General features: G+C 47.5%; 1 protein-coding gene across 4 annotated transcripts; it reads right to left on the bottom strand.

Moving 5' to 3' along the window:
* Positions 1 to 314: 314 nt before the first annotated feature.
* Positions 315 to 26,242, bottom strand: SPRY1 (sprouty RTK signaling antagonist 1). 4 transcript variants are annotated; one of them, XM_080373787.1, is made up of 3 exons: positions 10,339 to 26,242; positions 6,634 to 10,017; positions 315 to 2,618 (listed from the first exon to the last, which is right to left on the bottom strand). In XM_080373787.1, the coding sequence occupies exon 3, from the start codon at positions 2,561 to 2,563 to the stop codon at positions 1,601 to 1,603; it is 963 nt and encodes a 320-aa protein (XP_080229913.1). In that variant the 5' UTR covers positions 2,564 to 2,618; positions 6,634 to 10,017; positions 10,339 to 26,242; the 3' UTR covers positions 315 to 1,600. The 4 variants fall into 4 exon arrangements, with proteins under 4 accessions (XP_080229913.1, XP_080229916.1, XP_080229914.1 ...); XM_080373790.1 differs by lacking the exon at positions 6,634 to 10,017; XM_080373788.1 differs by lacking the exon at positions 10,339 to 26,242 and having other exon boundaries at positions 6,634 to 10,314.
* Positions 26,243 to 27,593: the final 1,351 nt, after the last annotated feature.

Here is a 27,593-nt window from a genome sequence, read left to right as displayed (position 1 = left end):
CTTGAAGTTATGGTTTCCTCCTCCACAACCGTATTTACAAATGCTCTGGTAAATAAATAGGCCTACGCTTCTTGGCACTGTTAAGCCCAACATATACATTCAGTTGTTCTAAATATCACAAAGCAAAAGCTTACTTGATATATGGCTAGCAAGCTTAAAATTAGGTAAACTAAACTAGAGCACAGACTAGTGGTTTTGAAGTATCAATAGGGAGTTGTTTGCTACCTGACAGACCACAAAGAGGAGAAAACCCAACAACCCTGTAGTACGCATATGCAGCTCACACCCTGTCATTATAACAAAAGAACTCAAGAGCCATTTTCATTAATTAATATATTTTCTGCATTATAGTTAACATATGTACTTTCTTCGTGTCATCCTTATTTCATTAAGTATTGATATTTTGTTATATTCAGACATGAGTACATTTTTCAAAGTCTTTTGTAATAAATATCATAAAATAATAGAGATTCACATAATAAATATTCTTTACAATAAAAAAAAAGTTTTAACAGACTTTTGTCTTAAAAATAGTTGGGATTCAACTTTGTGTTTTATACATAAAATATACAAAAAAGGACCACAATTTGTGGCTAAGGCAATAAAACAGGGACAGAATAAAATTAGGAAGTACAGAGCAGAGCTAAATTCACTAAAGCAAAGGATCACAAGAAACTCAAAGGATTCAAGAGCATTTAGGTGACTCAATGACACCTGAAGGCTGTTTGGATACATGAACACCACCAATTTTAATATCAACTGATACTGGTAAGACTATAAAAACAGGAGTAAGAGGGTGGAGTGAGCAATATCCTTCAAAGACTTGACAGCAAAAGAAATAAATGAGTACGCTGCAGCCATAATGTCTCCAATGTGAAGATCTACATAGTGTAGCAAAAACTGAAGTTACATCGAAAACTTAAAAAAAGGGAGGCAGAGTAATTCTCAGGACTGAGAATGTTCCAAAAGTATAGACAAAGAAAAAGAGAGGGGGGAGGGGGGGGAAAAAAGCAGGCTGCTTATAGAAGAGTCAGGCCTTTCATTTGGTAAAGCCTTTATTTTACATCCCTCTCCAAAAGAACGCACACAAAAAGTTATTTCACAATCCAGCTCACTCATGAAAGTTACTCCTCCTTGGAACCCAGGGGAGTTAAGGAAAAAAACCAAACATATAAATGCCGAGAATGAAAAACATCTTTGGGAAGGTATTCACAGAGCAAGAAGCTTCAAGAGTCCAGTGAGCCCTCACTGTCTCTTTCAGGAGTGGTTCAGTTACAAACTCAAAAGACCCTGCCAAAGTGAGCGGCAGATGCAGATACCAGGTCCACACTTACCAAAGAGCAGCAACGACTATGGAAAACACTCCACATTCAGCCAAGTCAATAGGAAGAGGAGAGCAAAGATGCAAAGAACTTGTGTATTTTAAGTTGGGGAGACAGAAGGGAAAGCAAAAGAACAGCCCCCTCTCCCCCAAACTGGGGAAGGGGAAACAAAACAAAACAAAAAAAAAAAAAACAAAAAAAAGAAAGGAAAGGGAAAAACCCAAATCAGCTACAACCTGAAAAACTGAAGTTGGAAGAAGTAAACCTCCCTCCAAAAATCATGAGGGCTTGCCCTGACCCCGCGAGGGGCAGCTCTCCAGTTTACAATAGACCGTGTTGGAGTTCTTGCATCGGCAACCTGGACGATTGATGCGATCGTAACACCCTCGACAGAGTTTTAGGCATCCTTTCGCCGGAGGGTAGCAGAGCAAGCAAGGCAGAAACAAGGACATCGCTCCCATGCACAGGTACCTAGAACAGCAGTGTGACTGGGAACAAGAGCAGGGATTATCCGCGTAAGAGTCCCCTTCATCGTCGTTAGAACAGTGGTAGAAGATCCCTTTGACCAAACACATGCAGGTGCCGTACTCCACCATGCTCTCCGCAGAGCACAAGCACTGCCGGTTGCAGGCCAAGCAAGAGGGGAGGGCCCTCGGGGCCGTGCACTCGCCACACTTGCACTTCCCACACTGTTCGCAGATAAACTTGTGCTGCGTCAAGTCCTCTTTCAAAGGACCCTTCAGATCATCGACAATCAGAGACGACTGCTTGGGCTGCGTCCGGACTGTCCGGTCGGATCTGTGGCCCAAGCCCAGCCTGGATGGAGGCGACCGCCCCAGCAGTCCTTGCTCGGAGGAAGCGCTGCTGTTGCTCCCAGAGCTAGCCGCGCTCCCCGTGCTGGTTGACCTGCTCAAGACGGGAGCCCGCGTGTTATGCTGATGCGCCACGTGCCCCACATGACTGGGTCTGTGTTCGTAATTATTATTCACATTAATTGGTATAATTTCGTGAGTCCTCTCATGCTTCTCTTGCCTCGGTGCTGTCCGCGGACCAGATTTTTTCACCACAGATGGACCTTCGGTGTATTCGTTGCTGCCCCTGATCGCCTTGATCTGGTCCAGCGACAAGATAGTTGTTGGCTGGCTCTCTCTTTCATAGTCCAACCGCTGCCGGCTGTCCAGGGAGGGCTGCTGAATCACCACTAGTGAACCGCCGCTGCCATGTTGACTTTGGGGCTCCATCTGTAGTGATCTCTACTTCTGGCATTCAGTGGGAACCTGGCATGCATCTGAAATCCTAAAATAATAACGAGACAGAAGGTATAAATAAACATTGTCTGCGTACATATATACACACGTACACAGGATCAAGGGCAAAAAAAGGAATAAAAAATTGGGATACTTTTTGAAAACAGAAATTATATGGCAAACCACAAATTGCCCTAGCCACCTGGTACTGATCTCTTTCAGCAGGGGATTACAACAACGCTGAGGATCTGGCCAAAGTCCAGTAACGGGGAGAGCCTGCGTATAGCATCATAGATGAGGAATGCAAATGCCATTTAAAAAAAAAAAAAAATTAAACTCAAAACCTCCAGTATTAACCTGTACGCTTACTTGCCAAGCCATGGAAAGTGCTTCTCAGTTGCTACGAAATTCAACATCTGTCTACCTAGCAACAGCAATTCTGAAAGCCCCCAAAGCTAAGTTGGAAACAGGCAATAACACCATCAAGTTCATGTTCTATATGGCAGAATAAAGAAGGTGCGTGATTCTCACTCTTCCGTCTGATCTGCAGCATCAGAAAGCTCAACAGATTTCCTTGCCAGTGCATTTGGAAAGCTTCCTTTTTAAAGTGACATACGTGCATCGCAGAGTCTCGAGCTAAGTCCTGTCAAGCAGCCAAGGCGTTTTCTGTAATAAAGTAACGCGGCATACAGATCTAATATGCTCCTTATAAATTCAAAGCAAGGGTGCAAAAGAGCCCGGTTTCAAGTATTTTCTGACCGGTGCAAAGGAAAAAGGGGTAGAAAAGGCTAAGATGAACTAGGTGTCAGATAAAAAGTGCCTAAGGATTTGCAAGAACATCAAGAGCAGATGACAAATAAAGCTCAAAAAATCCAACCGACCACAAGACACAATGAAAGAACAGATCCATTTTCGCAAGACAGATTAAAAGCTTCTCAAATAACTACATCATCTTCTAGCCTTATCTTTTAAATAAATGTTAAACGTTTTCATTGGTTTTCATTCTGCCTAGCTACCGACGCGAAGGCTGCAGTGCTGACCGAGAAGACTGCAGCGATGGTTCTGTACCTATATAAAAACTCATTTAAGTATTCGAAAGCCACATTTATATACAGAACCGAGAAAAACCACTTTCCTTTACTGACAGCTGGGGAAAAGTCCTCTGTCGTTCCACCGTGCCACCCCCCCCCCCCCCCCCGAGATGTCATGCATGTTCACCTGGAAGAGGAGAAAGGCAAGTGCTACCAAGCAGTTCCAAAACTCATTGAATACTGATGAGAAAGAGTCCGTCTTGCCACCCAGAGCACGGCCGGCACCGAGCTGTTCCCCACTCGGGAGGGGACACGGCAGAGTGGCGGGGGGGCAGAGGGCCAGGCAGGAGCAGGGAAGGTCCCTTCTAACAGGGAGGTGGCATCTCTGTCGCTCTGACCGCTAGGAAGTGGTGAGCGACAGCTTCTGCCAGGAGACAAAGTCTGTGCGCTCCTCCAGCGGCCGGAGATTTCATTTTACATCGAACGTCACGTCACCTGTGTGAGCTTCAGGGTCGCCAGACTGAAGGAAGACAAAAATCCCCAACGCGTTCACTTTAATCCACCCACAAAACGAGCCGCCTTCCTCGCAGCGCCGAATACGAATCCGCAGCAGCAGCGCAAGGGTGAATGGACGTGGGAAGGGGAAGATTTACAGCTGTGCCGGCCGGAGCCGGGCTCCCCGGGGCACGGAAAGTAAAATCCCGAGGAAATGCGAAAGACATCCAGTGCCATCTTTGGGGGGAAAGCGCAACACCAGCGCGGCCCGCAGAGTGACAGGGCCAGCTGCGGGCCGGCCGGAGAGCTGCACCCACCGCCCCCTCCCCGGTGCAAACGCGTCGCCCCCCCACCCTAAAATAAACCAACGTACAGCCAAGGCGGCGAGACCCCACGGCTCTGCACCCAGGGCGGGCACAGCCTGCAGTGCCCCCACCGCCAGGGTGTCACCGCTCCCGCTCCCACACCGACCCCCCCCCCCCCCAGCCGCTCGGCACAGCCAGCCCCCCCGGTCCCACCGGCAGCCCCGGGCGGGCGGCGGCGCGGCGCCCTCCGCGCCCCCAGCGGGAGCGGGGCACGGCGCTGGCGGGGAGGAAGGAAGAGGAGGGGAGAGGGGGGAGGAAAAAAAAAGTTATGAATGAAAACAAGGGCTTTCCCCCCCTCCTCCTTACATCTCCCCCGTTGGCAGGGGGAGGGCAGAGGCCGAGGCCGGCGCTGCCTCAGGAGGGCGGACTTCCCGGCATTTAAAGCGGCAGCGCCCGGCCGGCCGCTGCAGCGCCGGGGATTCCCCGCCGCCGCGGATGGGGGCCGCCGGCTGCCCCCCGCCAGCCCCTCCGCCTGAGGCCGCCCCCCGGCTCGGGGCCGCCCGCGACGCGGCGGCGGGTTCTGGGGCTGCTGTGGGGCGATGCCCGTGCGCGGCCGGCCCCTCCCCGCCCGCAAGGGCCGGCCCCGAGCGCGGCACCCCCCGCCGGGGGCTCACCGGGCCGCGGCCGCCGCGGGGTCCGTCAGGCCGCCCTGCTGCCCCCGCCAGCCGCCGCCCCCCGGGACCCAGGCGCAGAAGCCCGGTCGCCGCTGGCTCGTCTCGCCGGAGGGGGCCGGGGCCGAGGGGGCCGCCCTGCCCGCCCCTCGCCAGGCGGGCGCCGCGCCTCTGCGCCCCGCGGCACCTGCTCGCCGCTGCGGCCGCGGCCGTGCCAGCCCGAGGGCCGCGCCGGTGCCGCGGCACCACGAAGCCCCCCTCCACCCCCCCAACTTACTTATTTCCAAGGGGACACTAGCAATGGGAAACCCACCCGGCGGGGGGGCCCGCAGCCACAGCTCCTCGCCCTCCCAGCCCCGCGGGGCGGGGAAGGCGGCGGGCTGCGGTCCTCGGCTCCGCAAAGCCCCCGCAGCTCTCCCCGTCCCGCTCGGCGAGGGGGGGACAGGGGGAAATCCAGACCCGCAGCCCGCCGCCTCTCCCGGGGGTCAGCACTCGGCGGGCCGCCTTTCCCCGGGCTCGCTCCTCCGAGGGGCCGGACCCCTCCGCGCCGCTCTGGCGCCGACGGGGACCTAAACCGAGCCCGTTCCGCGAGCGGTCCGGTCCGCTCGGTGCGCGCAGGGCTGCGGCGGGCACCGGGGAGCGGGAGCGCTGCAGGTCTCCAAGTAAGCGCGGGGAAGGCGAGGCTCCTGCCCGGCTGTTACTTCCCTTTCCCGACGGGAGCAGAACCGGGCGATCCCCCTAAGCCGGGGGGAAGGGGGGGGGGAGCGCGACTGCCCAGCAGCGGTCCAGTGTCCGGTGCTCGGCGGCTTCACCGCATGGTCCTTGCCGCCAAGTCCATTCTGGCCGAGTGTAACCACAACCCCAAGTGCGAGATATTTTTTTTCCTTTTTTTTTTTTTTTTTTTGGAAAGTCACGAGGAGGCACTTGCACACCTCGGCAAGTTGCAAACGAAGCTGGAGGCAGAGCGCGATGGCCCTGCGAGCTCTCTGCACAGTGCCATGTGCTTGCTGTTGCTGTTGGAGGCTAATTGACAGGCTGGGAGCACGGTCAGCACGTCAGGCAGAACACGGCACCGCAGAGCAGCCCTGGGCACAGGAGTCTGGCACGGAAAGTCCCCGGAGCCTCCTCGGCATCTCGAGAGGCTCAGGCAAGGCTCCGGCGCGCAAGCGAGACCCCCGCGTTCGGCAGGGCAAGCAGTTACCCTGCTGGAAGTTTCCCCAATTCCCAGCAAACCGCGACAGGCTCAGCGCTGCTCGCTCGGGAAGCCCGGAGCCCCGGCGCTGCCGCCGCCGCCCGCCCGCGGCCGAGCACCGCTGCCCCGCAGAGCCCGCCGGCCGCCCGGCGTGCGGTGCGGAGGGGCGAGGGAGCAGCGCGGGCAGGTCGCCCCTCGCCCGCACCTCCCGCACGGCGGCGGCGGCGGAGCGGGGCCCCAGCTCGCAGCGCGGCCGCCCCGAAGCCCTCGGCCCTCCCCGCCGGCTGCAGGAACCCCCTCGCCGCCCGCCCGCACCTGATCCGCCGGGGCCGGGGCCCGGGGGGGCGCGGCGCGCACGGCCCGGGCTTACCTGAGGCCGAGGTGCACGCCTGCTCCCCGAGGCACATTGGCGGCCCCGGCGCGGAGTCCAGCCCGGGCAGTGTAGGCAGCCGCGCCGTCCCGCCGCCCGCTCCGCGCTGTCCCGCCGCCGTTCCGGAGTGACTCCGGCCGCGCCCCGCCGCCTTTCAGCGCGCAGCCCCCGCCCGCCGCCCGGCCGCGCCCCCGTGATGTCAATGTGTCACTGCGCGGCGCCCCCGAAATCCCGGAGTGGACTTCCCCGCCCTCCCGGGAGCCGCTCCCGCACGGGTCACGGCCGCCGGCGCCGAGCGGCCGCCGCGGGACGCCTCCCCGCCCCCCCGGGGCAGCCGGCGGCGGGGCGCCTGCGTGCGCGGGCGAGCCCGGCCCCCCCCCCCCCCGCCGCTGCCGCGTCCCGGGTGGCGGCGCCCGGCCCCGCGTCGCTGCGCCCCGCCGGCCCCGGTGCCGCCCCCGCCGCGGCCGGCCGGCAGGGGGAGCGCGGCAGAGCGGGCGCCGCCGGGGGGCTGCACCGGGGGGTGCGGGGGGGGGACGGGACACTGCCCCAGCCCGGCGCAGGTGCCGCGGCCCGGCGGGGGTCCCCGCAGCGGCGCAGACCGCCCGGTGCCCGCCTGCACCGACGGCCGCGCCGGGGCTGCCGCTGAGGCGGAGCGCGGCCCGTCCCGGGCACCGGCAGGCTGCGGGCTGCGGGCTGGGCCCCGCCGCGCTGCCCCGCCGGAGCGCTGCGTGGCTTTTAGCGTCAGCGCCCTGCAAGCAGCGCCCAGCGGGTGGGACGGGACGGCCGCTCACACACCCACCAACGCGTCCTGCCGCGCTCGGCCCGTTACCGGGGTAGCTGCGGGCTTCGCAAAGCGTTCACCCTCGTAATGCGCCCGTTAGGTGCGACACGGCCCCTCCCGCAGCCCCGCAGCCGGCGCCGCGGCACCGGGAGGTCGGTGGCCGCACCGGGAAGGTCGGTGGCCGCGCCCGGCTGCGCGCCCCGCAGCGCCGGCCCGCACGCTCCGGCCGCCCGCGCAGCACCGCTGCCTTCCGCCGTGGTGCTGAAGGGATCACAGCGACGCCTGCAAAACCAGTGCTTTTACGGCCACACGCTCTCTTTGATGTACGGTTGGTTTGGTCCTTTGGGTTTGGTTTTGTTGGTTTTGTCGTTTGGGTTTTTTTTAGTGACTAAAATGTTTTAAAAGGCAACTAACAGAAGGCAGGGAAATGATATAAAAAGAAAGCGAAATTCTGAGAATTATTTCATAACAACATGCAATGAGTTGGAACAGCTGGGACTTCCAGTGCTTGGCTAAACATCACCATAGCCCCAAGTTTATCTGAAACTGGCTTTTTACAATCTCTTTCACAAAAAAATACATGTTCTCCCACGTTTTGCCCCAAATAAGGAAAAAAAAAAAACCAACAAACCCAAACTGTATTAAGAATACATGGAGCTGCTTAGCAGGAACATTCATCCAAAAGCAAATAATCCCTACAAACAAGAACATTCCAGTACAAGAGTGTTCTGTGACACAGGCTGCCCACCCAGATCACGCTCATGGGTGTAGTACAATTTTTTTTTTTTTCCATTAAACTTCACTAAGCTTGGAAAGAAAATACCCAAACTGCATGATTTTTAAAATTTCTATCAGTACACAAAAACTTTACTTCAACCGTGTATTTCTCTATGAAGTAAAATCTTTATGCATGAAAGGTTATATACTGAATATCACAAACTTCTAAGTTTCTAATTAACAGACTGCTGATACAGACAAACTATAAATACTTTCTTCCAATTACAGAGGCTCAAGTGACAGACCGCAGCATACAAATCTTCAGCATGGTCATAAAAATACCCCAATTCTGCACTAATATTGCTAATGGATTTGGAAAATGTGATTGCTCACCACAAGCCTTCTCCGACACAGTAGGAGCACAAAACCGTTCTCAGTAAAATCCATCCGAAAACTTTGGAACCTAGCACGGTTCAAATGAACAGCAATTCCTACTGAAGAACAAAAATGATGAAGAAAACCAACAGCTGTCACTCCAGCAGGTTGGCGCTTAGCGGAGCAAATCTACTTTCTCCCGCTGTGTTTTAGATGTCTTTCCCCCAACAACCGTGTTTTGAATAAGGACAAGCCAAAAGACGCAGCATTTACGCAGGTGTGCAGCGTCCAGCAATCCCTGCAGCAGCACCGGCCGGGGGAGCGTCGGGGGCAGCGGTAGGTGAGTTGCCGCAGGTGAAAGTGGTCACCAAGCCGCTCAGCTCTGCTCTGCGGCGGCCAACGCTCACATTGAGCAACTGACCGTCTTCCCGCAGATGTCCCTATGTCATTTTCCTACGGTACTACCGTAAAAACATCGCTTACAACACCTTTCCTTCCCCATCTCTAAAGCCGGTGCTACCTTAAAAAAAACCCTATGCCAAGCGTAAGAGTTTGATTTTAGAAATATAATACTGGGCTTAAATGGGTCAGTAAACTAACCAAGAGTGCTGGCAGCAGCTTACCATCACTTGGCACCCGAATCAACACTTCACTGAAACAAGGGAAAACTTTACAGCTGCATCAGAAGGCTCTCCACGGATGCCAGCAAACAGTCAGCTCATTAGATTTTTCTTGGAAATTACAGCCGCGACAAGCTTTTGTTAGAAAAGGGAGAGCTAAAATTCTGGAGAATAAATTGGCAACTTGGAAGACGATTGACACACCTTATGACTACATCCTGGCACAGCCTTAATTTGAGGATTGACACACAGACAGGAATCCGATGCAACCAAGTTATTTTCCATCCCCAAACTGTCGTCTAAAAGTGCCTGCTTCCCCCACTGACAAGTGAAGAGAGACCAGCCCTCTGTGCCCAGAGTTAATCCTTCTGAAAAACTTCCAAGAATTAGGCTCGAGAGACTGAATGATAACTGATAGTTTCAGCTCGATGAAACTGAATGATGGTTTCCACTTTCACTTTGAGGATCACATACTGGAGATAACCTCTACCTTCTGCAGTCGTACGCTACTTCTCCCTCATGCAAGCTTTGGCAGGCCGAATGGCGTGTTTTATGGAACAAAAGCAGAGTCCATCATCAGTTTTTATTTGGTTTCCTTCCTAATCCACATCCAGAAGCAAGTTTCATCTCTAGGTCACTTGACTGACCTTTACAGGTAGTGACCTACACATTTCTGAAGATGAACTGAATAAACTGTGATCCTCCCGCTACCAGTAACGTGTAAGAGTGCTCCCGCATTGCATCCCACCTGGGAATACTGTTGTGTTTCCCCCAAAGTGGCACCTCCCAGCCCCTGCTAAGGCACAGATCCCGGCTGGGAGGGAGGACACGTACCCAGTCCCAGACACTGGGACTTCACTCCTCCTTCTAAGCGACGCGAGGTGGCTCAGTCTGTGAAAAGCAAGAACTATCTATCAGCACAGTATCATTTCAGACAGAAGAGGTGACAAACAACCTGTACTTGAAGTATTTGATATTTACTGTTCCCATCACTCATCTTCTGCAGTGATAACTATCTAGAGCCAATATGGCTTTGAGGAAACTCAGCAGAGAAAGTGTTTACCTTTACGCAAGTTATTTGTCAGTTAATAAACAATCTTCACAGCTGTAACAACATTTCCGAAGCTATAGAGGAATTCAAAAGCAGTTGAAAGAAACCACACGTCAGAATTCTTAACACAATTCTACATGAAATTGTTGAGCCAGTCTTACCTATAGAAAGTGTAAGTCATGTACTTCCCGCGCCGAGCCGTGCAGCGGTAACCTCGCGGAGGGGGGTGTTGGGAGAAACAACTGGAGCCTGCAGCTCCCAAAAGCGTTGGCATCAGCAGCTTTGACGTTGTGCCAGGCGGAACTTTGTGGGTGTCAGCATCTGGAGGCTCAGGACCCACAGCGTGCTCGGGGGGCCTCGGAAACTCTCAGTGCAAGGAAACAAGATGTGCCTGTTGGGATAAGACCGGCGTAACTCAATTTTTAACACTTATACTAGTAGGCCTATATATATATCAACGCCCCCCACCAAACAGCAAAATCAATCAACAACAACAACAATAACAAAGCTATTAAATATTACTGTAATAATAAGCATTGTGGATAGTTTCTTATCATCTCATTGAAAATCTCGGCGGTCCTGGCTTAAGCTGGCTGGGGCATGAGATGCAGCAAAGCTATTCGGAAGAGCTGAAGTGAAAACCGTAGGTGCGGTGGTGAAGGCATACCCCGAAAGGTACGGTGAATCATCTCAGGGAAAGGAAGAGAAAGTGAAGGATGGTGTGAGGCGTTTCCGATCACGCTTTCTCCGAGACAGGTTGACCTTTATCTGATATCAAAGGCACCAGCAGCTGGGGATTTCTTCAGCTTCTGTGCAAGGACTGTTCTTCAAGCTCTCCGAACAAGGTGCAGCCATGTACAGCCACTCCTCGCCGTCACTGCACAGGCTGGGGATAGGCACACAGGAAATCCTCAGCTGCAAAGAGTCTTCGGTTTTCTCTTTAGAAGATAACATCAGTTTTTCTTAGAGGCAGAAAAGATAGCAAAAGGCAGCAGCCAGGCAAACCTCTGAGAACAAAGGGACGAACCTCGACATGAACCTGCTTCATGAGCATTTGAATGTTGAATCAAAGTACAGGGGAAACGCTGCAGAGCTAGGGGTTTGGTCCATGCCCAAATTAAGCACAAATTAAAAAGAGAGAGAATGCAAAGGTTTGTAAATTAAGGTGAGAGTCTGAGAATGTGCTTCCCTTCCGCATCTCTTGCACCATGTCAGAGAAACCAAGGTTTTCCTTGGGTACTCCTCCCAGGCATGGTGAGCAGCTGGAGAGGCAGGGCTCGGTGGTTTAAAACAGCAGAGGAGCTGGCTGTTTTAATTACAGCTGATAAAGGTCAGCAATACACACTAGCTCTTTCTGAACCACTGACAGGTCAGTTTGGTAAATGGAGACTAGCGAGAAACACCGCAGGGCCTGAAACTTAGGTAGAATCTATATGAATTTTTGGCCTTTCCAAAGGGTAGGGGATTTATGCTATCTTGTTTTTGCTGTCAAAAACTTAACTGAAGACAAATAGCACTAAAGAAAATCTGCAGGGAAGAGTACACGTCGGTAAAGGCACCTAACAAGAGGCAAAACCCCCTTCACTCTCCCAAGTGCAGGCCACAGCACGTCTCTTCATTTTTCGCTACTCACTCACCATACAGCCAACCGGCACATTTACATTTCTCCTTCGGATATCCACAGTTACGTTTTTTGATGAAGTTTATTTCTTCCTTGGAGAACTGTCTCTGTAGACTTCACATTTAGCTGCTGTACTGATTGCCTACGCTTACACAACATACTCGACTAGGGTACTGATGATGTCTTCATTACTTTGTATATAATTTTTAACTCTTTCAGCAAATTAGCTAATATTACTTCATCTGCCTGTATAAAAAAACTTAGTGAGAAAGGAAAATTTTCATTATTGCTTAATACAGATAATAACTTACTTGTATTGTTCATGTCTTGTAATTTACATTATATGCAACTCATTGTTCCGTGTCTTAGCACTAAGCAAACTGCCTTTTACTATCCACTGAGACATGATTCCTTGCATGGAAATTAGACTAAGATCTGTTCTATTTCAGTTTTCACCAATAGGAGAGTACTCCTGACTTGAACTACATCATCACAAATGTATATATCTCATAGTTTTAACACTCCCAAGGAGAAGGAAACAAGGGTCTATGAAACTTAGAAACGGGCTAAGCGTTAAAAGCCCTTCTTTCTTTCTCTCTTTCTTGTCGTTTTGGATTGTGCATGTTTCAAAATGTCTCAGTCCTGACTCTGCTATCAGTTCTTTTGCTGTCAGAGACTGCAAAAACCCTAATCGCTGCAAAGCCACGTTATAAAAATGTTAGTCAGTTAAAGAGTAATTGTTTGGGTGTCTCCATCGACCTACCGCTTATTTGAAGGCCTGGTATCTGACTGAATGCTCAACTTTTTCTATTAAGATGTTACTGGGTGAAAATTTCATCCACACACGAGATGAAAGGGCTGAGCAAACCCCCGCTCCCCAGAAGGAAGCCACGTGTTCGAGCCCTTGAACAGAAAAGCCCGTTACGGTGGCAGGGGACACGGAGCAAGAACACGCTCGTGGAGCAGTTCTCACTTCTCTCCTTCAAGACAGCTCATTCCAACATTAATTATATTTTTGAAAAGTGCCACATTCCTGGATTATGGCATCAAATCCCAGTCTCCCCAGTTGTATCCTGCTGCGTTTCTAGCATGCAATTGAAGTAAGAAAACAACAACATTAATGTGAAAACTATACTGATTCGGTGGGTGGAGGAAACCTGGGTCATTTAATTTCTGCAACTGTACGTGGGGTTTTGGGTTGGTTTTTGGTTTTGGTTTGGGGTTTTTTTGGTTGTTTTTTTTTTAACACCAGTAAGCTTGTTTTTCAATTTCTCTTGCTTTCTTCTACAGCTGAGTCAGGTAACACACGGGTAGAGCTACAAAGATTCTCCTGGTGGGATTAAGTGCCGTAGATTTAGCTGTGTTAAGTATGTGCTGATAGCTGAGTGAAAGGAGGTGGCTGTTTTAATTACAGCTGATAAAAAACCTAGCCAGAGGAAACCCACCATGACTGAATAATAGCATTTAGCTTCAAAACCAACGGAGGAACAAACCTTTCCCTTTTCTGTTTGAGAAGTGGCCACTCCCCACATGTGGACTCCACTATCAGAAGAAGAAGTAAAGCTCTCTGCTAATTTAAATACATGGCTCTGTGTATGTTTTTATTACCTAACCACTTGTGGTGACTTGGGTTAGTACATCTCTAGGAATGCCTAATATTTATCAGGTTGTGCAATCCATCTCTGTCAGCTGGAGGAGGTCTCAGGAGCAGCGTTTCTAATTTGATTTAAAAATATACATGGAAACTTGAGACTGCTTTTAGCAAGAATGATGAAGTTGGCCTAATGAACACAATCTCTTTTGTCGTTTTCTCAAGAACAATGCGTCAACAACTAAGTTTAGGTTCCCCCCACAGCTGTAACAGCTTCTGTAGAGAAGCAGTAACTTAACGTCTAGGTCACGTTCCTGGTTCTGCTTTACCGATCGAAAGGCATTTCAATGAGATTTTAACAGACAGCCTTCAATTCCCGGGAATGCAAGCAGGCAGGAGGTTTTTCCATGGATCCTTGAAAAGAAGTTTGCACCAAGCAATGATTTTTTTTCACAGAAACTTCTTCCCCAGAACCTTAATACAGGTGTATGACACCCAATTATATAAGGCTACGAAAGTGTGTATCTAGAGAGCCAGTTCTCAGACAGTTAGGGTGTTGTCATTGCTTTTGGACCAGAAATTTGCTACAGAAAGATGACCATGCCACAGGACCTCTCTGTGGCAGAGCTGCGTGTATGTCTGGCTGTAGCATCATCCACTTCAACACATAGTATTTATGTATTTTGACTTCTCATGGGAAAAAAACAACCAACCAACCCCACACATTTCTTTTACTCTTTTACAGCTGAAAAGACATTGAAAAGATATTGAAAAGTTTTCTTACTGCAACTCTACAAGAGTACAGCAACATCGCTGGTAGTTTGCTGCATCCCAATAAGAGAATGAGAAGAATTTTCCTGTTGATTGGTTTGCGTTTGTTTTTTTTTTTTTCTTTTCCCCATTTTCTGGGTCTTACATCTCCAAAAGATTCTGTTTTGCAATTGGCAATTCAGGTATTAAGTGCCAAGATATCCCTTGCATGTGTGATGTGATTTGTTGTACTCTAGAAGAGCTTGCCAGTCACACCTTGAAATTTTACTCTATAATAACAACTACCTGTCAAGGAACATTCAGTGTCAAGGACCAGATTATGTTCCTAGGGAAATCAAAGTTAATCATGGTTTCCTTTGGGACTGAAAAAGTCAGGAGACGTCTGTATTTTGGAGATAGTTTGTGTGTTTGCTCTTTGTTCTAATTATATATCTAATATACCCAAGTATTTATTTTTATATATATATATATATATATATAAAATTAAAAAATACTATCCCTCAAGAGCTTTTGAGTTAAAAAGTCAGATTTCTTTCACCAAAAGGTTGGGATAAACCCTTGACAATAAAGAACGTAACACACACATGGCAATGCAGGTACTGTCATGCTGCTGATGAAAACCCCTCTCATTTCCACCAGGGTGGGAGACGGGCCGTAGAAGAGGCAGGAACTGTGCTGCCCTAACTTGACACAAGCTGAAAGGAAAGCTTATGTCACCTCTCACCCAGAACATGTACAGACACACAGCACATGCCACCAAAAATTGCGTGTTTGTGTGTGTGTGTGTGTGTTGGGGGTGTGTGTGGTCCCTCTTTCAGACTCCCTCAATAACTCCCTATTTTGAAACCACTACCATGATACTCGTTTCCTTCTGCAATTCATTAAACATGCTATTCTTGAGAAGCCAAAGAATTTCGATGTATAAAGGCCACATCCACTACCGAAATACACCCTGTTTAAAGCACCTCAAAGCCGAATTAGGATCTTGTACCTATTGCTTCCCAAGTTCAGGAAACCAAAGTTCAGTAGTTTTGAAAATTATGCAGAAAACGGATTTTCCCCCTAAAGCAGCACACTAACTTTCCAAACCATTGCAGTAACACTACTGCAAGATGACATTCCTTGGACCACTGCTGTAATACTGACATATTCACAAGGGAGGTTCTGTACTGTTGCTTACAGCTGTCTGCATAGATTTACAGTGGTAAATCCAGCCTAAAAGTAGCATCTGAATAAAGACAGAAATGCCAACTGTGCCCCGTTGAAAAATGCAAAACGCAATGCCTCTTCCCGCATTCTTACTGTGCATGTTTCCACTGCTTTTTATGTTAGCTTAGAAGTGCAGACACCATTGCCTGACTGAACTCAGCGTTTGCAGTAATTTCCCGTCCTTTTTATTAACTAAAGAAAAAAAACCCTGACAACAGTTCCCTAGTGGGAACAACAGTTCCATAGTCCTCTATGCATGGAAGGCTAGGCAGAGACCTCAGAGTATTCATAAAACGTCTTCTTCAGCCTCAGCAGATATTGAGGTTAACTGCTCCGTTGTTATTTATGGCCGTACCTCTTAAAGAAAGTGAAATAGCTGTCATCGCCAGACTGGGTTTCAGCTCTGTAGAGGGTAATTATCAAAACTTAAACATCAATCTGTTAGAACCTAAACACCACTCTCTTCTTACAGCAAACTAAGCCTACGTTGCTAATTCTTCTCCAAATGCCCCACCTCCAGAAAATTTAAACATAAGCCTATGATATTCTTACACAGATAAGATACTGTTTTCAGTATATTGCTACTATATCCTGAGTTTGCGTTGAAGGTATTGTACAGGTTGCACGTCAGGGCTCTCAGAAGTAGTGCCACTCATATTTCATCACACAGTGTGAAACATGGGAAGCAAATGGAAAACAACATTTTTGGAGCTGGACTGGTGTCAAAAATTACTTTTCAAAACCATTTGCTGTTCTTTTTTAAACTTGCCACATAAAAAAAAAAAAAATTGAATCAATTACGAACACTCCTGTAGACTCATTAGCTGCTGCAGACTTAATTTTCCAGGATGCCAATTACTTTAAGTAAAAGTGCTCAGCACTTCTTAGAAAGACACAGGAAGAATAAGTTGCTCAGAGAGTTCTTTCTAAGGCAGGAAGGGAGAATTCTTATCCATCTAACCTCCCTGGCCAGATCTTGAAAACCTTGTCTTTTATTCTTAGGAGTTACTGAAACATGCCGCCCTACTACTAAATGCTACCTAGATGTCAAGTCAATTCTACAGAAATTACCAATTTAAATCGGAACAAGTTACTGGTATCACCTTATATATACACACCGGTCATGGCAGCATTGAACATAAAAGATAACTCTACTGAAAGGTAGATGCAAAAAGTTGAAGCTTTTGAAAAAAACCCCTAAACTCACTCAAAAATAGAACTTTTACAAGTGTTTCTTACTGAAACCTAGGAAATATTTGATATTTAAAATAATATTAAAAGTTGAGTCCACCACTGCAACAGCTAAGAGCTGAATTTTCAGCTATCTCATCCTCACATTAACTGCAAACTAGTAGAAAGTCCAGATTATTTCTGATTGAAGGGAACAAATTAGTTTTCATCACGCAGGCTTTTCATCATGCCAGGAGATATCCTCCCCTGCCCCAAAGGAAAGAGAGATGGAAAGGAAGAACCATGTCACGAAAACCAAACAGGTCACCTGTCACGTGGAGAGAAAACCCACGTGGCATGCGGAAGATGGCACATCTGTGAGCAACTAGAAGAGAAAGATGACGTAGACACGTTACTGTGGAGACACTGAGAAGGCCACAGACAGCCACAAACCACGGAAATGTTTGAAGTGGAGGTGGATGTGAAATTCACTTCTTAAAAACAACTTATTACCTAGTTCCAGTGAGCTGATAATAATATCTGACTAGAGTGTCCTGCCAGCTCTTACTGCATCGGCGATAACCTTTTGTACCAATCAGGTTAAAAATTGTTATTTGTAAATGTCAGAGACTTTTTTAAGTATACAAAGAAGTATGCAAAAGATGAGTTTGCTTATGGGGAAAAACCAGCTCGTCATACTCACCACTGAATATGATAATCTTACCTTATCAAAGTAGCTATGCTCAAAATAGAGTATGGAAACCCAATGAGAAACACCTGAAAGCCATTGCTTCACGTTGGAGCGAGACTGGGAAATCAGGCTTGGGAAGAGAGACATATCAATAAAAGCACATTTAATCTCAAGTGCATTCGTAGGTTCCCTGTCAACTGATGTTGAGAACTTCTGAAGGTACGTATTCTCTAAATTACGTGCACCTTTCCATGTACTGTTAGGTACTCGGATACCAATACGTATACTAGTTTTACCTATAAAGATGCAAACTATATGTGAGAGATGTAGTAAATGTGAAACACTGTTTATTTCAGCTGTGCTCCTGGCAGAACAGCTAAACTAGCGGAACTATTGATATTAGAGGCAGACAGAAAACAGTTGGTCATTGCCTTTATTACAAACTTAGGTTTTGAACTAGAAGGAAAAACCTGAAAAATTTTTTTCTCATATATAAAAATATTTTCTCTGTGTCGTGAAAGATCACTTGATTTCAAGTGAAAACGCAATGCTGTGAGGAAGGAGCAGACAAACTTCAACATTTTCAAAACCATCAATCAAATTGTATTTTAAAGGCAGGATGAAGAACGGGCTCCAGAGCAAAGCCATCGAACAGCAGAATTCAGCCAGCACTGCAAATTCTCTTCATCCTTGCCAAGGTTGCATACGCAGTGCTCCAGAAAGAGAGCCCGCATTTTCTAGTGCTCTTTCAAGCTCTGTGGAAAAAAAAAAAGATCCTGGAGTTGCCAGTGCTGTGCCCTTCACTAACGTTCAATGCATTTTTATTCTTGATAATAAAAGATAAGTTGCATAGCCTTACTGAAAAGTGAAATCGCTGGATGCCAGTTGAGCTGTTTAAAGCCTGCTGGTGCGGCTCAAACCTCAGAGGCACTCTTCTGGGTCTTGAAGCAGGCCGTGATACAAGGCAAGACCCACAGCTGAGAAAACTCTATGGCCTTTCAGTGCCAACCTCACCAGGGCATTGTTTTCTCTAGCTCCCGACTGATTTCCTGACAAAGATCGTTACCAAAAGTAAACTTCTGAGGAAAACAAAAGCAAGGCCTTCATGAAGTACTTTGCAGTTGTTAGCAGGAGCCAATTCTGACAACACTGAACACACACTCAAGCTGGACCGTGCCCTAGTTTGCAAAAACAAATGCAATATAACTTTTTGCAATACACGTTCTCACAATTTACTTTCCCTGAAGAGAACTTTGTATCTTTATCAGAAGAATGGTCTGGTCATAAATGAAGAAAAGCAGAAAAGTCAAATCCCGATCTCCTCGTCGAGCTCTCTATCGCACAGATATCCCGCTGACTTCACCGGAAAGGATGCCTCAGTAAAAGCTTACGAATGTTACTGTATTGCACATTTGATGAAACATGCTGTGTCCCAAATCACTTCCACATCATCAATATTTTCAGCACTGCCTGCTGCTCTGCTAAGCTGTGTAGAGGAGAACAATCCTTTCTGGCAGGGAATGGGAAAGAAGCAGCGTAACGCCAGAAGAGAAAGGGGAGGGTGGAGAGGACCAAACAAAAGATGACAAAAGCTCAGCAGGAGGAGCAGATCGATACAGTCGGACTTGTCTTTTGACAAAAATGAGCTTCTTCCACGTTTCACAAATAATTCCTTTGTTTTCAGCACCTTTCCCCCATGGATCTAAACACCTTCATGGATCTAAACATGCTTCAAACCACTTGGCTCCAAGTTAGTCTCAGAGGAGAGGTAAGTGAATACCGTCTACGTATAAGACAGGCAGTGACTGAGCTCCTGGAAAAGAAATAGCTCTGTGGTATGATTCGTGCTCTATGTTATTAGCAGTCATCAAATTAATTGCTCTATCTGTAAGCAACAGAGCAAACACAAACCGACAGCCACCGTCTGTGTGGGTGACAGGGCCACACGCTAGACTGTTCCCATAGCACGGCAGCGTCCAGCCGAGAGAAGTGTGACTATTTTTCAATATAACATCTCAAAGCAGTGATTACTTACAAGACGAATACACCTAGAAGCCTTTCAGACTGCTGCTTGATGTCAAGAGGGAAATGCGATCGCACTAGGAAGGCTTTGTCGAAAGGCCTGCGCAGGAGCAAACCTCCCTCCATTCCTGCTTTGAATGCTCCATCACAGAAAGACTTTGGTCAGGCTACATTCTGTTCTAACTTTTTCTTTCACTGTTTCCCCACCCAGCTTCATACAAATTCTTATAAAGGTTATGTACAGACTTGTACAAAATGGAGACTGACACTAGCTCTTGGAGGATTTCCCAGAGCGAGTTTACCAGAGATTATATAACATGTTAAATCCGTGTTGCTTGGTTGTGTGTGTGTTTTGTTTTTTTTTTTTTTTTTTTTAATATAGATGTTATTACGCTACTAGTTTATTCTTCCCAGCTCAACCCTCCAACCACCCTTTCGAATAGTTAATTATGTTTTGCAGAGATTAAAAACCCAAGGTTATTGCACGCATTTTGTTTCCAGCCCTTACATAAGGCAGGACAAAGGTGTTACAACTGGAGGATCTTAGCAAGTCAGAACAACCGTTTTCCTTCCACACACACTACTATCAAAGTCATGAGGGGAGATCTTCAATTGATCTAACAGTGGAACTTTAGAATTAGCACAGAACTTCTATAGTCATTCATCGGAGATCTCAAAGTACTTTACAAAAGTGGGAGAAAGAAAATCTCATGGGGGAGAAATGACCTCCAGAGGTGACACAAGATGAGCCGACTAGGATAGCAATTCAACCTTCTTGCCTCCTAGCCTGAAAACCTTCCTACAGAATGGCAGCTTCTAGGTGAGGGGAAAGTAGTCTGGGTAAAAAAACCCAACAAAACACCACAACTTTAATTTAAATAAACAGCCTCAGCTTCAGAGAAAGAAAACTTGTCCTACATGGCTGTTTGATTTTACTCAGTAAAGAACAGTTTTAACATCCTGCGTGATTGGGAAGTACCGCACAATTTTCAGGAGCTTAACGCATCAGCGGGAATATAAGCTTAGATATATTTCGTGCACATAGATGTATTTATCTCCTGCCACCCCCAAGACAGGAGGATGGAACTAACCAGAAAGATGAAAAACAGACAGCTCAAGACCACAGGGGGACACGCACACAAACACAAGGCTTGCACAAAGCAGAGCACCCTTGGAGGTGTTTGTGAAGGAGCGATGATCAAGCCTCGGACCTCATGTTGCTCTGTTGCCGTGACTGCTCTTCGCCGCACAGAGTCCCTGCAGCTCTCTGATAACTGCAGCACACTCAGTGTTCAGAAAAGTTGGGGTTTTTTTTTCTTTTCTTTCTTTCTTTTTGGGGGCAGGGGCTGTGAGGCTTTCCTCCTGTCCCATGAGGACCAGTTGGTGTCTCTATCTATCCATACAGAGACCACTGAATGGAACTGCTAAAGAAATGAATGGAACTGCTACAGAAATGAATGGAGTTGCTGCAGTACATGGCAAGATGCCTCAAAAGAAAAATCAGCCTGAACACATTTTCCTCACACTTCAAGCTCCACAGGCTCCTTATTCACTTCAGAGCAGAGTTCAAAACCTTTATCATCTTGGTCTGCTAAGCTTTGTCTCAACTGCTTCAACGTCTTCTGTGGTCCCCCTGCAAGGCAATGCAATAGGATAAGCCCAGCTTAAAATCACAGGGCGCCCATAAAATTGAGGATATTGACTATTCCCCAAAAGTCAGGCTAAGTCCAATCCCAACAGAACTGACTGTAAAGTACACCTTTGTGCAAAGCCATCTCCAAGATGCTCTTCCAAGTAAGCACTTTTGAAAACAGACCCAAAGCAGTCAGCCATGCTTTATTCTGAAGGAACCACCAGACAAAACCCAGTTGTTTTTGTTGAATGTTCTTGACATTCATACACTTCCATTTTGGATACCATGATAACAGGCAGCTGCAATAACACAACATTTTCTTTTTTAAATTAAACTGCAGTCATTTCTTTTACAGGGTTAGGGCTTTTTTATTTTGTACTTAAGTGTAAAACTTGAGGACTTTAAAACAAACCAAATAAAAAGCCTAAGGGTTACCAACAATCCTCTCCTCCAGTCGACGCTCAGCATGAGGCTGATTTTGTCGCCATACTGTGCAAGCTTCTTCCGGAGTGAACGCGGACAACCTCACCTCAAATTAATTTGAAAGAGTCTCTGTGTCCATACCAGGGTGTATGCTACGTTGCTGGCAGGGGAAAAAAGTCAGAGGATTGCAACAGCAAATTTAGACGAGCTTTAGACCTCGTTTGGGCAGTGCAGTAGAGCTTACAAACAGTGACGGCGGCAGAAACGGGCAGGGCCCTGCCTCAGTTTCTCCTGAGGTCACTTGGGCGCAGGGAACACCAGCCCAAGGATGCTGCTGCTCCCAGAGCTCTGCTCGAGCTCTGCCTCTGGAGATGGCACAGAGCAACACAGCTGCTCTCACCCAGGCGAGGGTAGGGCAGAACAGAAGTTTTTTTACAAGTGCTGTTCTGGGACCCTGCTGCTCCCCACACCACCCTCTCTGCCTTGCATCACCTCTCCCCCACGGCTCCTCCTGTCTTGTGCAGCTTCCTCCACACAACTCACATCAGCTTCTTAGCATGTCCTTTTTCAAAAGCCACACATCTTCTATCAGGTCCTCTCAAGAGATGACCGAGCAGACTTACATGAAAACCAGCAGCAAGGAACAAAATGGTCTGCTGAAGGTACAAGATCCTTTTGCTGGCTACAAATGCTTCTAGAAAAATAAAACTTCTTTGAGCTTGCTATTGTTGCTGTGGGTTTTCCTTCTTCTCTATCCCATTGTTTTTTTCTTGTAGAATTTAGAAATAAACAATGAGAAGACTTAGAAGAAAGGAGGAAAATTTGCACACATGCTTTCTACTCACTTCTCTGCCTCCTCACTTTTTCATAGATTTTTACTCCCCTAACTTTTTCTCTCCTTCTCATTGAGAAAAAGGAAAATTCCCCTCCTCCCTCGTGATACCACTACCTGAAACTAAATATCTGAAAAATTCAGAAGAGAATCTACGGCTTCACTTTTTCTTCTAAAGTTTTTGCAGCTGTGCTGATCCCTGCCGATGATATGATAATGCAATATTTCCAGGAGGGAAAAAGAAATCTGTAAAACCTCTCTGCACATGGGGCTTGCCATACTTCAGGAGGGGTTGCGCCAAAGACTTCGGAGAGGTCTCACTTCCATACGCACCAAACACCATGTGCTGCCCTTAGTGCTGCCCTGCTGCAATCATTATCTTTTCTAGCCCAAAAAGCCCGTTTTAGAGGAAAGGGGGAAGATGTGAGAATTTCTTTTTCGGGAAAGAAAGCAACCGCAAGGGCGTTCTTCCTGCTGCATGCGAAACACTTGGCAAGACCAATGCAGAACCTAGGGCTGGCCTAGGAGAATTTAGTCTCTGGTGTCAAGAAAAAAACGAACCAACCAAGCAACCAACCCCATGAAGTATGAATCATAATGTCTGCCACTTTATATACACCTTAAGTCTCTGAAAGAGTCAAGCTCCAGGCACACATCTGCTAATCCAGTGCTGATGGGGTTAATGAGATCAAAGCCAGATGCCACTTTGTGCTTAGCAGGGAGACACTGCCTACCCAGGGCCACAGTGACAGCAGCCCTCCTTCAGCCCACCCTCACCTCCAAATCAGCATTAAAATAACACAAATCAGCCCCTCCTCTGATTATAATCACTTTCTGTCTCCTTCTAACTCCCATCAACCCCCACCTTTCCACATTAGAATCAGTCAGTGCTTAATTTCAGGGTAATCTTCCCCGATTCATGCGTTTTTTCCCAACCATTTTCTCTAATCTACCACCTCTCCCACCCTCCCCTCCCCACCCTCAATCAGTAAGGGCTTCAGCACCCTGATGCAGGCACTTACCTTCTCACCCAGCAGACAAAGCGATCCCCAAATTCAGATCCCCGACAGTCAAGTAGGTAAAGAACAGCTCTCCTACCATCTTCTTTTAAGCCCCTCCGGCAGGCGCAGGAAGGGACCTAACAAAGCTGTATGCAGCCAATTGTGTTATCAAGGCACTTGGCACTACCAGCTGATCCTTGATTACTATTCATCCCTCAGGAAAATAAAACACCCTTTTGTAGTAAAAGTGCAACCGGTTACTATGATGCATCGCCTATTAACAAAAGCAGCTTTTTACCAAAATTACAGATGATGGAAGCCTGGAAGTGGAATCAGACCAAGGTAATCAGTTGTTTCTACACGTTTCGGATAGAAAGCATACAGTTTAACCAAGATTTGTACAGTGCTAAGAAGAAAGTGGTGGGTGAGTTATGTCACATGTTTGTACATAACATGGTAGTGACTTCTGCAAAACAAGTTTTAAGGATAACACAAAACAAGTTTTAAGGATAACATTTTCTGCTGTAGTGACCTTTCCGGTGTGGCATCCTACGTATGCAACTGCCAGTACTGTAGTAACCTGTTTCCACAGGGTGTCTTTAGCATTTTTGTTCTTTTTTTGGAAATCTACAGAGAAGTTTTCAATATGCCTTCATATCTTCCTTTTTTTTTTTTTTTTTTTTTTTAACCTAAGAGGACTGCTTATGCAGAGCACGGTTATCTGAATGGCAAACTTTACACTAGGTAGAAGGGTAGAATTTGCTGGTTTGGTGGAATAATCCCTACTTAGGTGGTGAGGAAGCATTCCAGAATATTAAAGGATTTGTTTGTTTGCTAATCTACTTAAGCACCCGTAGGCCTTAACCCTCACAACTTGTGTGCTTTAGGGATCTTTCATGTCCATGGCCACTCTCCATGCACCAGCTCTGCATTGCGGCTGCAGATTCAGATTCTCAGCGGCGCAGCAAGCTGACTACGGGGACACTCACCTGAAAAGTGACATGGCTTTCGTCCACCCCGCACCGAACCCCGCTCTGCAGCCCTCATAAGCGGCTCCTGCCCGTACGCGGCCGCAGCAGCGCACGCCAAGCCACTCTGCTGCTCGCACCCCGCACCGCGGCATCAAACCAACCGAACCGTCCCTTCAGACAGCAACCCAAGCGCCGTGGAAATACCTCACACACGATGCAAATGAGGCTGTATGAAAACATTTCATACCCTCAGTTTGGGGAAAACTCGCTGACAGAGAAGGGGGGTAGCTTTAAATGGCATTAAGCAGAGCAGGCTTGATGTAAACAGCTACCCCTGTGTGAAATGTGAAGCTCTTGCCAGCGGTGTGGAGGAAAGACATGACCTCATTATTCCACAGCCCAGATAATCCGTTCCTGAATAAAGTGAGAGCTGACAAGTGTTTCACCTTGAAGGTTATCAAAGCCCTTTCCACACTCTCCTGATGCAGAGCCATTTACTTTACCAAAAAAGGATGTGAAAACTCCTCTGTGTTAGTAAAGGAGATAAAAAAACCAGGGGGTTGTGTGGCTAAGAGCACGCTGCCATGCCACACAGCCACATTTCCAGAACCCTTTATGCAAACAGGATGTATTTGCACAAGTTGCTAAAATACTTTTCTCAATATTTTGAGAGTTACTGCTCAGTTCCTTCCACCTACCTCTAGGTGCTTTCTCTAGGTAAGTGCCTAGCGGCATCTCTTGACATCAGCTACCCCTTCAGCACCTCCAGAAAGGTAGTTCAGCTCTTAGCTGGGATAAATCACAGTCTGGACCAGCTTGTAGTGTCTCTCCGGTGACTGCTGAGGGAACCGAGAGCAGTTCTGCCCCCCCCCCCCCCCCCCCAACTTTTTAGTTAGATGAATCCAAGCTTTAAGGCCGTGGGTTTTACACAGGCACATGCAGCCAACGTGCTAGCCTCGAATTTTGTTGGAAGGACCCGTAATCTGTCTGAGCAATGGCTCCACACTAGTTCAAGGGGAAAGAATGTCATCTGGTTGCCATTGCCTTCTCTTGCAACACCTGTGCTCTTGCTGGAGGCCTGCCACGCAAACACAGAGCGGGGCTCTCCCCCTCACCGGGCCGGCCCTTGGCGGGCTAGTTAACAGAGAAAACACACGTCTCCTTCTCCTATCAGGATTCTGGAGTCATTGGATTTATTGTCTTTCCGCAGGGAAGAATGACACCATTTAAAATATTTAACACAGAACATATAAAGCCCTGGAGAAAACGCGTGGCTGACTTTCCTACAGAAAAGATTAATAAACGAACAGGTAGCAGTTGCAGAAAGAGCAGACACAAACCCCAAGATCAGGGGTAGGTTTCAGCTGAAATATTTGTCTTCCAGATGTTAATTTGCCAATCAAAACATGCCCAACTACAACTGCAATTCTGCATGCCTCTTGCACCTACTCTCTAGGATTTTTTTTTTTATTAAATCGCACACATTAGATCACCTACAGTATTTTCTGCCATGTCAAAGGAAGAAAAATGCATCAGCAAAAAAAAAAAGAAAGATTTTGAGGTTCATAGCAGATAAAAATTATTGCAACTGACTACAACCATAACAACAACATTAAACACAAACACAAAGGTGTCACAAGGTAAACCCAATTGTCCAAATGCAACCCAAATGCAACTCTGTTACAGGCTAGCTCCGCATGGACCGGGACCTCAAGATAAAGGCTGGAGCAGCTATAAACATAGGCCACCTGGCTCCTGTGTCCAGTGGCCAATGTGTCCCTTTGGAGTAGCTAAAATGCACCGATCATCCACACTCCCTCACCCTGTCTCTCCTTCTGTGCTGGCTTTGTCAGTGGTGGCCAAGCAGTGGACCTCCCCATCACATAGGTCATGAGCAGGTTGAGGCACAGGTCCTAGCTACCACCTAGTTGTTGAGCTACCACAACCACCAGATGTTTGCGCTTCTAGTACTGGTAATACTGTTTCACCCACCCAGTCAACTGCTTTCTCTGGGAGAGCCAGAAACAACCAAAAGCCTCAAGGGCCATTCTCCTCCACAGCCCTGACACTTCCCTGCTGCAGTAAGACACTTCTCCTGCCCATGAACCATGTCCATCAGTTAACTTCAGCTCACTGGGCAGCACATGGCAAAACACGAGGCTTTACAATCCGTTTTTGTCTTTACCCCATCAGCACAGAGTGTGATGTTTGCTTCACAGGGGAAACATCACCCACAGACAGCCTTCCCACAGCACTAGACTGATGCTCAGTTACAGCAGCATTATGTTTGGCATATGCCCAGTTTCTGAAGGAGAAGAACCACACTTTGACATTAAAAATGAGTAAAGAAACTAAAAGGAAAGAGCCAGCATACACAAACCAGAGCAGTCAACTTTAAGCACACGATATTTGAAAGGGCTGACAAATACAACGACTTTGAATAACCACCTTTGAAAATTATCTTTGCTCTGTCCCTGATGTTCACCCTTGCACCTGAACTCAGTAAACCTCATGCTCTGTTCTCATTTACAGACTGCAGGAAAACTATCCACAATAAACTTCATTCTTTTTCCAGCATTAGGAATTGTATATTGTACTTGCAGTGAAAATCTGTTTTATGCATTAGGGAGAACACAGGACTGAACTTTTTTCAAGTTAAGTGAAGACATTTTTGCATTTTGATCATAAATATTCTCCTGGTCATTTTTGGCAAACCTGTCAAAAGACATTTTATGCCATTTTGCAAGACGTTGTTATTGGAGGAAAAAGTTAAACTTTGTATTTAAACAAAATGTGCCTGAAACTGATTTAATGTTAGCAATTCTGCAACTCAAGCAGTATTTGGGCCAAAAACTGGCTCCAAAAGATAATGGCAGGCAGGAAAAAGACTGTATTTCTAAGGAAAGTAAAGAAATACGTCTAGGAACCACTTCAGAAGTTAGAGAGGATGGGAGAGAGATGTGGTTCTCAGATGCCTTCTCTTCTGCTCGCTGAGCCTCTATCGTTTTATTAAAATTAAATCTTACGTAAACCTCCAAACAACAATAAACCTGATTAACCCAGCAGAAGAAAGAACACCCTTATCTTTGATTTACCCTGAAGCGTAGAGGTGTTCAGGCTCATATGGTTTCACAGTACAGGCAATTTGATTCTGTGCCAAGGCACAATGTGCTCAGTAAAACACGCTGTGAAAAGTTCAGCTCTGAATTAAACCCCACTCATTCAGATGACAGGCTAACAGAAGATACTTTGGAAGTGCTCTGTCCTACAGTGCCCTCATCAGTAAGTTCCAATGAGAGGCTGAGGGTGCAAAAGTGCTCACCGGGATGGATTATGATAGGACTACCTTGCCAATGTGCTTTGACCCAAACCGAATTTTTTGTTATTTTCCAGAATTCTGATAAGAGGGTTCCAAGTTGCTGGTCCGTGATAACAGTGATCTGTCATTACGGACAGGAAGGGGAATCATCATACCTTTCTT

This window comes from Falco punctatus, assembly GCF_963210335.1.
Source record: "Falco punctatus genome assembly, chromosome: 1".
In the NCBI taxonomy this organism is placed as follows: Eukaryota; Metazoa; Chordata; class Aves; order Falconiformes; family Falconidae; genus Falco; species Falco punctatus.
This window is presented reverse-complemented; position numbering and strand designations above follow the sequence as displayed.